The sequence below is a fragment of the Dromaius novaehollandiae genome, chromosome 14, assembly GCF_036370855.1.
Source record: "Dromaius novaehollandiae isolate bDroNov1 chromosome 14, bDroNov1.hap1, whole genome shotgun sequence".
Classification (NCBI taxonomy): Eukaryota; Metazoa; Chordata; class Aves; order Casuariiformes; family Dromaiidae; genus Dromaius; species Dromaius novaehollandiae.
In genome coordinates, this window is record NC_088111.1 from 9,072,993 (window position 1) to 9,084,563 (window position 11,571).

Here is an 11,571-nt window from a genome sequence, read left to right on the forward strand (position 1 = left end):
ATGGAGGGGATTCGTCCATCTTCTCGGTGTCTTGGCTGCTTTTGCCTAACTGTTCTGGGACAACTGACTCAAAGGAGAGATTTGCCACTGATGTCAGTGAGACCCGATTGCACCCTCAGTGATGAAGTGTCCCTGATTTCTGACAGGACGAAATACTGTGTGAGCAGTTACCTCTCCCAGTGACGTCCTTTGCAGCCTGTCACTTACTGGCTTCCTGCGTCTAAAAAGAAGCCTGTAAGAAAAGCCCAGCAGAGCTGGCCACATCCCTGGAGCTGTTTTGTGTACGCGGATCAACGTGTGGGTGGAAAACAGCAGGGCTGGGGTGGTGTTCGGCTAAAACCGGCCAGCGGGTCCACCAGTCCCAGCAGGCAAAACCAGTCTAACGTGCGGTCCTTTTACCTCCAGTTCCCTTCCATCAGACGATCCTAAAACACTCGAGAAATACTAATTCATCCAACAGGCGTTGTTATCTGTGTTGTAGATGCAGGTGAGGAAACGTGAATGATTGCCGCGGGGTAGCGCAGGGGACTGGAGACGTGGAAACCCGGCGGGCCCACGGGCTGCCCTGCCCCCGCGGCGCCCCGCCCTGGAGCAGGCCCTCCGCACCCGCCCCTCGCGTTGCAGGCTGGTCCCACTGGTTTCGCGGGATCGCTGGCGCGGTTGAGGGCGGCCTCTCCCAGCAAAGGCTTATAGCATTAGACCATGATTCTGACTTCGAGATTCAAGAGAATAACTAAGGGAAAACTAAGTAAAATGGTAGTTTTAAAACGGTAGTTGAGGAGAAATCGGTAAGAGAGTATGGACAGCCTAATAAAGTGCTGGAGGCTCTCTGGCTTTCTGGTCGCAGTCACGACGGCTGCCAGCTAAATGTTGCTTTTTGTCAAGCTGTTTCCTACGACGAGCTGAATTAACCTGTATCTCAGAGAACGCGCTCTGGGCAATTAGCGGTGAGGTTTTGCTGCTTATTACGTCCCCTGCTACAGCGGCAGCAGCAATCGCAAACGGAGTCATTGTCCTGAGCTGGTGCAATTACTGGACAGCGCAGCCTCATTTGCTTCCCATAATGCCGTCCGCGTAGTCCGCGGGAGACCTCCCCGAGTGGGCTTTCTCTCCTCATTATTTCCTCAGACAGCGATTGAGGAGTTCTTCGAGAACAAGCTTTTACCTACATTTTCCTCCGCAAAGACAAGGACAGTCGGTCAGCTCCTGTAACAGGTTTTAATCTTCGAATAAACAAGTCTACACAGGAGCAACCTAAAGCCTGGTTTTCCTGCGCGTAGTCCGCAGCGGCAGCCGTCCCCGGGTGCTACCCCGCGGCGTCAGGACGGCGGGGACGGACCGTGCAGCACCCAGGCCAACCTCCAGCCCAGCGTCACAAGACGGTTTTACCTTCAGCCCTTTTGCAAGTTCCCTGCGTTGCCATCAATACTTTTCTAACCAAAAATGCAGGGCTATTTATTCCATTTTTTATTTAACCTGGCACAGCACTGGGTTAAATTTACAGCTGCTAGAAAAAAACGTTGCAGGATGAAAACAAGTGGTACATCCACTTGGTTAGGAATATATTAGATTGGTTGTTGCTTGATGCCATTGAATTTTATTTCCTCTACTGGGTATCGTGAGCTCGTCGTCTCTCACGAGTGGATCATCGAGGCAGGCACTGCACGTGCCACCAGGGCCTGGTATGAGAGAGAAAACACGACTTTTTCCTGTATGTTTAAATTTCAGCTGTTAGACACCCCTGTGAATGGGAGCTCGTGACAAAGGAGAATTTTCAAGATTGCTGTTTGCTACTATAGAAGTACATTCATTAGCTTTTCTGGTAATCAGCTGAACACACAAAACGGTGGTCTCAGGGTAATTTTTATCATGTAACACGTGAAAATGTTTATTTTTAGAAAAAGTTACTTTATCTGATATTAAGTGGAAAATTTTTGTTGCAAGTTTTAATTAGAGATAAAGCAAACCTCACTTCAACCGGAGAGAAGCTCCAGGGCTTTGCAAACTTCCTTATTATGTATGTCACAAAAGGAGTGTTGCAAGAAAAGAAAGAAAGGATCAAACAAAATCTCCACCTATTTCTAAAATCCTGGTATTTGTCCCACCTAAAAGCCTGAACATTTTTGCAATGAGTGATTCAGCATCAAATGATGTTAAGTTTCTCAGCCTGAGAGAGTTAAATTTCTCAGCCTGAGTGGAGCTTTTTCTTTTGAGACTAGGGCTCAAAACTGTGAACTTTTGAAACTCCCCGCGTAGTGAGAATGAAGCTTTTCTTCAGGGGTTTGGAAAGACCTTCAAAACCATTTCACTTCCGATCGAAACGTCCTACCAGGCTCAGGAGCAACTCTGCTGTGACGGTACGTGTTGTCGTAAGCTAATGAATTATTTAACTAGCAGTTTGATCTGTTATTGGATTTTGCTAAGTCTATAATTATTTCTCTAGACTTTTAAGAACTATCTTAAATATAACAGTATCAGTTAAACAAACTGTTTAGGGTTTATTCAGACTTGTTTGAAGGCTACCATTAGCTATGTTGTTCCAGATAACGAACCATTAGTTGTGTTGTTCCAGCTAATTCAGAGCCGGGCCTTACTGCCTGCCCTGGGAGAAGAGCAGGGATGTTGTTGTGCCGTCTGTTTTGCATGAGGTGTTATCTAGCACAACATCTCATCGCATTGCAGCTTCTCTAAGGGGCAAGCGCAGGGTGGTGGCCGTGCCAGGGAGGTCTCCTCCGCTTGTCTAACGAGACCCCACTGGAGCTAACGGGCCTAGGGAAGAGTGAAACTGCTCGCGCGGGGTAATCGTGGTTACACAGTTCAGAGATGATGACAACAGTTAAACAATAAAGCTTATTTCTTCACTCCTCATGCAGGCAAAACGCCTATTGGGGGGCCCCGGGAGACTGTCGCCATACGTACCCTGGAGCAGCCCCGCGTCCGCAGAGAGGCCGGGTGGCACGGGCCAGCGCGGACTGAGACCCCGTCCCGCGGTGAGCTCGGCTCGCGCGCAGCCGGGTGCGGGTCCGGGGGTGCGGGGCGGCCCCACGCCCTGCCCGGCACGCGGAAGCCGCCCGGGGTCGTTCGTGGCGCGGGAAGCGGCGACACTCTTGGTCGTGTCCCTGCGGCACTTGGCATAAGCGTTCTTGCTGGGAGCGCCCAAGAGCAGAAGGTGCGACCTGGCGTTTGGGCTGAGGTCTCCTTCTGGCCTCTTTTCTGCAATAATTTCAGCAGCGCTACCGATCGTCCCATGGAAAGGAAAGCGAGCCCTGCTCTCGTTGCTCTCTGAAATGCTGTCCTACTGCCGGTGCGAGGACACGAGAGGACAGCCGAGGCCCAGGGGAAAGTCCGTGTGTGCTGGCATGATCCGTGCTCTCCAGGGTCAGTATTTTTTGAGAAGAAGGATAGCTGGGCTTCCTCTGTAGTTTCAGTCGCACGCTCTGAATTCAGACATGTTAAATGTAGCAACAACCAGTTATCTCAGTGCACTTTGATGACCTACATCCTGCAAGCCCAGGTGCTGACTGACTGGTATGAAGAGCTGCTGACAGGTGCCGCAGGGGAAAGCCAGTGGTGGTGACCGTGGCGACGGCGTTGCTCTACCTGCTGAACGCTGTCTGGTCCAACATTATCTTCTGCCTAACACAAGCCACAACCTGCTACAAGGCATTTGAGAGCGGACAAAACCCTTCGTGAACCCTGGCCGGTAAGGACGGTCTGTCCTGCTGCTAAGAGACCAGGCGTTACCTCTGCTCCGGCCTCCGCAGACCCCCCCGGCTGGCGGCACCGCTCGGGCTCGACGTGGGACAGCTTTCAGCGGCAGCTTCGCCAGCCGGACCAGCCCGGGGCAGCCGGGCTCTGAAGCACCGTGCGCAGCTCCCTGGGCCTTTCCACAGCTTAATGCAGCTGCGAGTCGGGGCAGGGAAACCGAATACATTTTGACTTTACGTCGGATTTGATCCTGCCTGAAAGCACTTCATTTGTGCAGTTCTTCAAGGGCATGCACTCGAAGCCCTTTTTTTTCCTGACTGTGTTAATTAAACCCATCCCAATAAGAATAGATGCATAATACATTACACTAGTGTGTGGCTTCAGAGCTGGTTTCATTAGGCTTCCATGTAATCATTGCTTTTGAAAACGATTAGTCTGACTGTAAGAAAAAAAAAAAAGCAAAGCTTCTTGGTGTATGTTTTGTGACTTCCAATTCAGAAGTCTCTGGAAAATTAATTTTTCACCAAAGAGTAGCCACATACTAGTCCTACTGATGGCAAAAGCAAGTCCTGTTTCTTTTCATGCTACTCACATCAGGTGCCATTTCCTCTGGTGTAGTTGTGGATCCCGACCAGTGCCTGCCTGTTGGTATCATGCACGCTTGACAGCCCCACTTGCATAATAGCTTTAACTCTGTATTTGCCATTTTCCTGCAGGGATGAGTGTTAAAGAGATGCTTCTAAATAACATTAATTTTAAAAATAATCTAATCACACTAATCATGTGTTCTGCCTCCAGGAAAATTATATTATTTTGCTACAGAGCGTGCTGATGACAGTCACACACACTGCCAGCTACCTGCCTCCACCCATGCTCTTGTCCCATCCAAGTTCCCAGCACTTTGGCACCTGACAGACCAGCTCTTTCTCAAAACTGCAAGTCTCTAAGGGAAATGAGGCTATTGTCACTTGGGCTGGGGGCTCCTAAAGTCTGCTCTAGGCATATGTCTCTAACTGCAAAAAGAAAGACAGATGAATACATGCGAGCAAAATTTGTTATTCCCTGAAGCCCAATTTAACATCCCATTCCTAAATTACCGTCTGTAATATTTATTTTCTTCTGTTCCTAAGTTCTATCTTTTCACTTTCTCACATCTCAAGAATTCACTTACTCTTAAAAATATGCATCTTTGCTTTTTTTACAAGTCTGGCTGAATCCAAAGACATCGGGGAAGCTGAAAAACAGCATAAATCTGAGTTTCTTTTTTGCCAGGCCTCTTCCCCACAGCTTTGGGTGTTAGCAATGCTGGCCTCTGCCTCCAGAGAGCTGCCAGTCTGGAGACCTGACCTAGGACTTTGTTCTCTTCCTCCGTAATCTGCCAGTCATGTTTCCCTCCTAATTAAAACTATAGCAACAGTGCAGATTTGCCAATACAGGGAAAGGAACTATTCTCAATTGCATACAAACCCAACAATGGAATCGTTCTAAATCATCAGAATAACTCGGTGGTACAGAAACTTCTTTTTTAAAAACTAAGTGCCTAAATGTCTGTGTTTTGCTATGCAACATCTGGCAAGGGAATAAAGGGAGAACACTGTCAGAGACAAAAAGAAGCCTTAAAATTCAAATCAACAATCAACGCCAAAGACTTAACAGCACCTGAAGGTCTCCTACAAACCTCCTCTTCACCGCCCAGGGACTGCACCTTAACGAGAGGCAGGTGCAAACCCTCTGCCCCCTCGGCAGCAGAAGGGCTGCACCTGTGTGGGGCCTGGCCGGGGACTACATAATCCCTCCCAGGGCAGCTCAGAGTGAGCTTGGTGGTGGCAGTGGCAAGATGTGGCTGGTATTGGAGCAGCAGTGCTTGGGCACCTCAAGGATGTGGTGAGTAGGGGTTGCTGTTTGGGCTGGGGGGCTGGGTCCTTCCCTCTCTGCTTGCTCATTTGGTTCTCTTCTGCTTGCAGGTTGCTGCTGCTGCTGTTTGGCTTTTTGCTGCCCTTGGCCCCTTGCATTGGTGGCTTGGGGGATCAGGACCTCTTTGGTAATGAGGTGTTTGGGGGCTGCCAGTGGTTTGGGTGAGGGCTTTAGGTGCCCTTGGGGCTGTGCCCCCCTCTGTGTGGGCATGGGAAGGGGGTGGCTGCCTGGTGGGCTGGGCAGGGGGTGCGATGGCAAAGCTGACTGTGTCCTTCCCTCTGCAGAGAGTGTGACTTGCCACAGGGATAGGGTGGAGGTTGAGTTTTCCAGAGAGCTGGGCAACTACTCCTGGCAAGGGTCTGTAGTAGGTACGTATTGCTGCTGGCCTGACTGAGTCCTTTGGCTGTAGCCTGAAGGCAGGTGCCTGCCTGCAGGGCTAATGGCTCCCTCTCACTGTAGATGCAAGTGGTGAGGAAATGGTGTCCTGTGACTACCTGGTGGACTATGAGAGGCTCTTGCTCAGTGTCCTGTTTGTGAACTGCACTAGCCTGGAGGTAAAGTCAAGAACTGCTCTGTTATGTTTTGGAGTCTAATGATATCTTGTAGGGAGATGGAACAGGTCAAAGTCTCATAGCCCTGTTTTGATTTATCAGTGTGCATAGGTATGCAAAAGTAACAACTAGTACTAGCTATCAATTCAGTTATTGAATGAAAGCAATAACTGGGAGGCTAATCCAAACTATGCTCTTGGAAGCAGAGACTTTACTGGCATCAGCTGCTTCTAAGCTTTTTTAAAAAAGTGCTCTTATTTCTAGTTTGGGCCTTTTTATCAAGAAACAAGTGAACAACAGCCAGCTCTCTGGCCTTACAGCCCATTGGTCAGGCAGTCCTTAATGATTTTCCTGCAAATCCTGAAGTCTCTTGTACTTTCTATTTTTTGGCCTATTTTGTGGCTCTGTGCTTTCCTGGGGAACCCATCCTCTTCCATAAGGGCTTGCTTTTCTTCTTAAATGACTGCTAATCTTGTCCTTGCCTCTAGTGTGAACAACTAACTCTGCTCTGAAGCTCAGAGCAGAATCTTGAAGACTCTCATTGCTGCATGAGAACAAGTTCTGCCTCTTTCTGATTAGTATCTTCTGTTGCCTACAGCACGGCCAGCACCAGCTGAGACTGAAGCTGACTGTGAATGACACAACAGGGGAGAAGAATATAACCTACAGTGCTCACTGCAGCATTGTTCATGAAGATGAAATCATCCCTCCTTTCTTTACTGGTGCAACAAACTGTACAAAAGACTTCATGGCAGTAAGTAGAGGAATGGGAGTGCTGTAGATGATGCTAATGGGCTTGGAAGCCATGATGAACTGTGATTAAGATCCCCAGAAAGCTGGGGAAAAAATCTCCAGCCAGCTTCAGGGAGGTCTGTTGGCTGCAACTCCATCTTGGCATGACCCTTAGCTCTTTAATGACCATCTGCAGACTAGCTCTTCAATGATGCACATGGTCTGGCTCCAGCCCTGTTGCAGGGAGAACTGGGATGCTGCTGTCTCCCTTTCTGCTGACAGCAGTACTATTTTGGAAAGTTAAAGCAGAAATTTCTGCTAAAGGTGAAACTGATTGCTGTCTGTTCCTGTGCTCTAACCCTTGTGCTCTGTGTCTCAGGTTACTTTCCCAAGGCTCATTCCAGGCTTCAGTGATGAACATGTGGTAGGTGCCTCAAGCCTTTCTAAAGGAGGTGGGAGTGTCTGGGTTAGGGACCTAAACTGGGCCTAACATCTCCAGGCTGGAGCAGTTCCCTCTTCTAGGATGTTCCCATCTTGTTGGGAATCCTAGTTCCCTGTTATCCTTACAGGGAGTTTGAATGTAAAAGCTGTCAGGTGGCAGCCCTGCAGAGTGAAGAACTGTGTAATGCCTTGCTGTGCCTTCCTAAGGCAGCATCTCCTCCTCTGCAGGTTCCAGTTACTCCAATGACCTGGACTCTGTCAATTGATGATGGAATGAAGATGCACCAGCTGAGTCTTGGACAAGCCATGCAGCAAGGCTATAGTTTTCTTGTTGATGGACACAACTTGGTTTTCCAGGTGGCTTTCAGTGCAACTGGAGTTGTCCCTTACAAGGTAGGGGCATGTGGAGGATGGTGCTGCTTTTTCAGAGTCCAGACACTACCTAGCCTATGCTATAGGCCTGTGGAAAGCACTTGCAGGCTATGGCCAGAACTGGTATCAAGCTGATGCAGTGCCTTACTTAGCTGGTGCATGCAAAGCTGTATTGCCTTGTACAGTTCTCAATGGACAACCCAGCCCTATGAAATGGGGAATGATCAGTATGCACCTCAGTAGTGCAGCTGATAGACTCTGCTAGATTGGAAAGTCTGGCTGTAATCTCTTCTGTGAAGACCTGACCTGCAGTCTCATGAGCAGACCCCTTTTGAAAGGGTATTGAGATGGGAGGAAATTGCTGTTGCAAACTTCAATAGCGCTACCCAGACTTATAGCATATAGCTCTATGGCGTTGCTCCTGTGATGGATCTTGAGCTGAGTAGCCCCCTAATGGGACTCTACCTATTTCTGCAGCAAAATGACCAGGTACTCTATACTGTGGCACTCAAGCTCATGTATGGACCTCCTGAACGGAGACTGACAGTGGAGTCGAGAATGCTTTGTGCCCCAGGTAATGCATGGAGGAGTCTGGCCTGTTTCACCTCTGAAGATAGTGGTGTAAGATATAACAAAGATGTTGTTGCAGGTCCAGCAGTCTGTAATGCAACACACATGACTGTTGCCATCCCAGCCTTCCCAGGGACTCTTGTGGCTGTGGGTGTAGAGGATAGGACCATTCCCATCAACCAGCTCCAGGAAAATGGGATTGCTCTGGACACAAAGAAAGGGGTCAAGCTGCATGTTAGCAGGGGAGTCCTGAAATCCAGGGTGAGTTCATATTCTCACATCATAGGTAGCTTTCTTGGTATGGTCAACTCCCTGGTGCTTACTGGGAGCTAGAGCACAGTAGCTTTGAACTTGATCAAACTCTGTCAAGGCAACCATGTATACTGTGGATGCCAAAGCCACTTGTGATCAAGATTAATGTAAGCTGTAGGACATGACCTGACTCTAGCACATAGGTATCACTTAAAGGTAACCTGAGTCTCATGATGTCCCAGTATAAACAACTGGAGGTAAGTGTTTCTTGAAGTCTGCTGGTACTTGTCTAGAGCCATGCAAGTTAGCAAACTAGTTGTGTGAGGAGCTGTCTTACCCTGTGGCCTCTAGCACATGTGCAGCAGAGGTCTCATCCTGATGCTCCAGGAGAGTAACTCTCGCCTTTCAGCTCCACAGGGAGAGTTGCTCAGGACCTCAGGCCTACATGTCTTCTCTGAAACTGGCTTTCCACTTCAATGAGGAGACTGTGGCAATGGTGATGCATCCAGAGTGCCCTTGTGACCAGCGCACACCGATAGGTAAGTAGTTAACTTGCCTGTTAGCTGTCTTAACTACAGATAGAAGTACTTCAGTATAGCTTGTTCTTGAGTTAGCCTTTCTAAGATATCAGTGGACTATCTAGCCAGAGTGTAATAGCTCTTGGCTTACTCAGTCTGGGGCACGTGGGTGTGACATCTCATGTAAACCTCTGTTCCAGCTGCTGTATGCACTCAGGATGGGTACATGGATTTTGAAGTCCTTGCTGACAGTACCAGACCTCCATTAAACTTGGATACACTTAGGCTCAGAGATCCTGCATGCAAGCCAGCCTTTAAGTCATCTTTGAATGACAGGGTTTGGTTTCATGTTCCACTGAGTGGATGTGGGACCAGGTATTGGGTAAGTATTTAGCAAAGGTTGATGGGGAGGGTGCTATGGACTGGGGATGCCCTTCCTAATGCTGTTCACCTTCCCCTCAGTTTGATGGGGAGAGGATCATCTATGAGAATGAGGTGAGGGCACTGTGGGCAGACCTTCCACTGCGCAAGATCTCAAGGGACAGTGAACTAAGGTGCGTCTGGAACTTTCCCTAGATGATATCTAGTCCTGTGTGTATTGTGTACTGAATGTGAGGCCTACCTGCTCCTTTCTTGTTCTAGGCTAACAGTACTGTGCTCCTTCAGCAATGGTGATGCCTCCCTGACTATAAAGGTAGACAGTCTCCCTCCTTTGGCTTCTTCAATGAATCAAGGTCCTCTCTCCTTAGTTCTTCTAAGCTATCCAGGTAAGGCTGGCTTGGGTGGCTGGGAAGCAATAGGAGCTTGCGGTGAAAGGGAGAGTTCATATGTAACACATTGTCTTGGTGCAAGGGGCATTTGATGAGGGTTTGATGTTTCAGTGGGACTGATGTGCTTCCTCTAATGCATTTGAGGTAGAGGTCTTAAACCAGTGATATTGCATAGCTTTCTGGGATGAACTGCAGGGGGTGAGCTGACTGGCCTGAAGGAACTCTGGTCTAGGGCTCTTCAAGGACTCCCTTGTTGAATGCTGGCCTGCCTAATGTGGCTTTGGCCCTTGCAGATGACTCATACAGACATCCGTACCATGATGACCAGTACCCAATAGTTAGGTACCTGCGGCAGCCCATCTTCTTGGAAGTCCAAGTTCTGAACCGCAATGATCCCAGCCTTCAGCTGGTGTTGGATGACTGTTGGGCAACAGCATCACAAGAACCAAGCTCACTTCCCCAGTGGAATATTGTTGTGGATGGGTGAGTATCCTGCTAGATGGGTGTGAATGAAACCTGCTGTTGGCAGCAGGTGGGAGGCTATCCCTGGTTTTCCCACCACCCTTTGGGAGCAGAGCCCCAGGTACAGGGGTATTTTACTAGAGGTGGCCGCCTTGGTTACCTCAGTGATGCTGCCCTGGTGTACTGGAACTTGCAGGAGGATAGCAGGCTCTCTGCCTTGAGCTCTACCCTGCTTCTGAAAAACTGACCTCCACCCAGCCCCTTCTGACTTGCTTCCTCTCACCCTTTGGTAGGTGTGAGTATGATCTGGACAGCTACAGGACTGTGTTTCATCCTGTGGGACATGGTGTCAGTTATGCTAACTATCGCCAGAGGCTGGAAGTGAAGACCTTTGCCTTTATGTCTGGCGATAAAGCCCTCCCTGGTCTAGTAAGTGATATTCTCCTTCTACTTAGAGCAGTAAGTATGAGTAGGTATTGTGTCTAAATGCATGTGACTTGTTCTGTTCTAGGTGTACTTTCATTGCAGTGTCCTGATCTGCAACCGCTTTCAGCCAGACTCCCCTCTATGCTTGACAAGATGTCCCAAGCCATCTAGAAGCAAGCGAGGTAATGCCTGAGCAGGCACTAGTGCAGAAACAGCGCAGCCCTGTCTGCCCTGAGGGACTCACCTCTTGAACTTTACTGTTGCAGAGAGTGGTCAGTCAGGCATGAACTCTGTGGTGAGCTTACGGGGCCCTGTTCTCCTTGTGCCAGAAGGATGGTCTGCAAACCAAGGTACTAAGTGTGTCCCTGATGCATGTCGCTTAGGTTCAGCGAGGAGCCCCTTTTGTTAAACTGCCTTTCTGCTTGCTTCACAGGGAGTGTACTCTTCAGCAAGGAAGCATGGGCCAATGTGACTGTGACTGTCGTTAGTATTCTCTCTCTGATGGCCGCAATACTGCTATTCCTAGCTTTTCTGAAATGCCTAAAGAGAAGGGCATCTATGGTAAATGTGGTATGTTAGTGTATTTTTTACAAATAAACTTGGATTGTAAAGGTGACTGTGGAACTACTTTGGATGATATAAAGTTCTAGACTTGGTTGTGGCTCTATGGTGTTCAAAGAACTGAACTGGACAGAAACAGATGCTATGTCCTATGAATAATGGCACTCATCTTGGTGTCTCAGCTGGCCCTAGTTAAACTAAAACTGAGGCACTTAAGTTTTACTCAGGGCTCAGGCTTTTAATAGTTCTTGTGCTACTTCATGAGCAGATCTGTTTTCTGTTTTTCAGACAGGA

At 48.7% G+C, this 11,571-nt stretch overlaps 1 protein-coding gene across 3 annotated transcripts; it reads left to right on the top strand.

The window, feature by feature from the left end:
- The first annotated feature begins 426 nt into the window (after positions 1-426).
- On the top strand, positions 427-11,332 carry ZP2 (zona pellucida glycoprotein 2). 3 transcript variants are annotated; one of them, XM_064520275.1, is made up of 19 exons: positions 427-487; positions 2,220-5,592; positions 5,673-5,749; positions 5,907-5,990; positions 6,082-6,176; positions 6,772-6,927; positions 7,285-7,329; positions 7,575-7,739; positions 8,196-8,292; positions 8,368-8,549; positions 8,950-9,079; positions 9,259-9,440; positions 9,521-9,612; positions 9,701-9,825; positions 10,122-10,311; positions 10,584-10,719; positions 10,802-10,898; positions 10,983-11,066; positions 11,150-11,332. In XM_064520275.1, the coding sequence occupies exons 2-19, from the start codon at positions 5,546-5,548 to the stop codon at positions 11,293-11,295; spliced, it is 2,130 nt and encodes a 709-aa protein (XP_064376345.1). In that variant the 5' UTR covers positions 427-487; positions 2,220-5,545; the 3' UTR covers positions 11,296-11,332. The 3 variants fall into 3 exon arrangements, with proteins under 3 accessions (XP_064376345.1, XP_064376344.1, XP_064376346.1); XM_064520274.1 differs by lacking the exon at positions 427-487 and having other exon boundaries at positions 506-2,357; positions 2,874-5,592; XM_064520276.1 differs by lacking the exon at positions 427-487 and having other exon boundaries at positions 506-2,357; positions 4,981-5,592.
- The last annotated feature ends 239 nt before the right edge of the window (positions 11,333-11,571 follow it).

What these genes read in the sequence shown, in the direction of transcription:
- ZP2 (XM_064520275.1), top strand. Translation starts at nt 5,546, where the DNA reads ATGTGGCTGGTATTGGAGCAGCAGTGCTTGGGCACCTCAAGGATGTG. An exon ending in CTGGAGTTGTCCCTTACAAG is followed by an intron (nt 7,740 to 8,195) that starts GTAGGGGCATGT and finishes CTATTTCTGCAG; the next exon opens with CAAAATGACCAGGTACTCTA. An exon ending in TGGAATATTGTTGTGGATGG is followed by an intron (nt 10,312 to 10,583) that starts GTGAGTATCCTG and finishes ACCCTTTGGTAG; the next exon opens with GTGTGAGTATGATCTGGACA.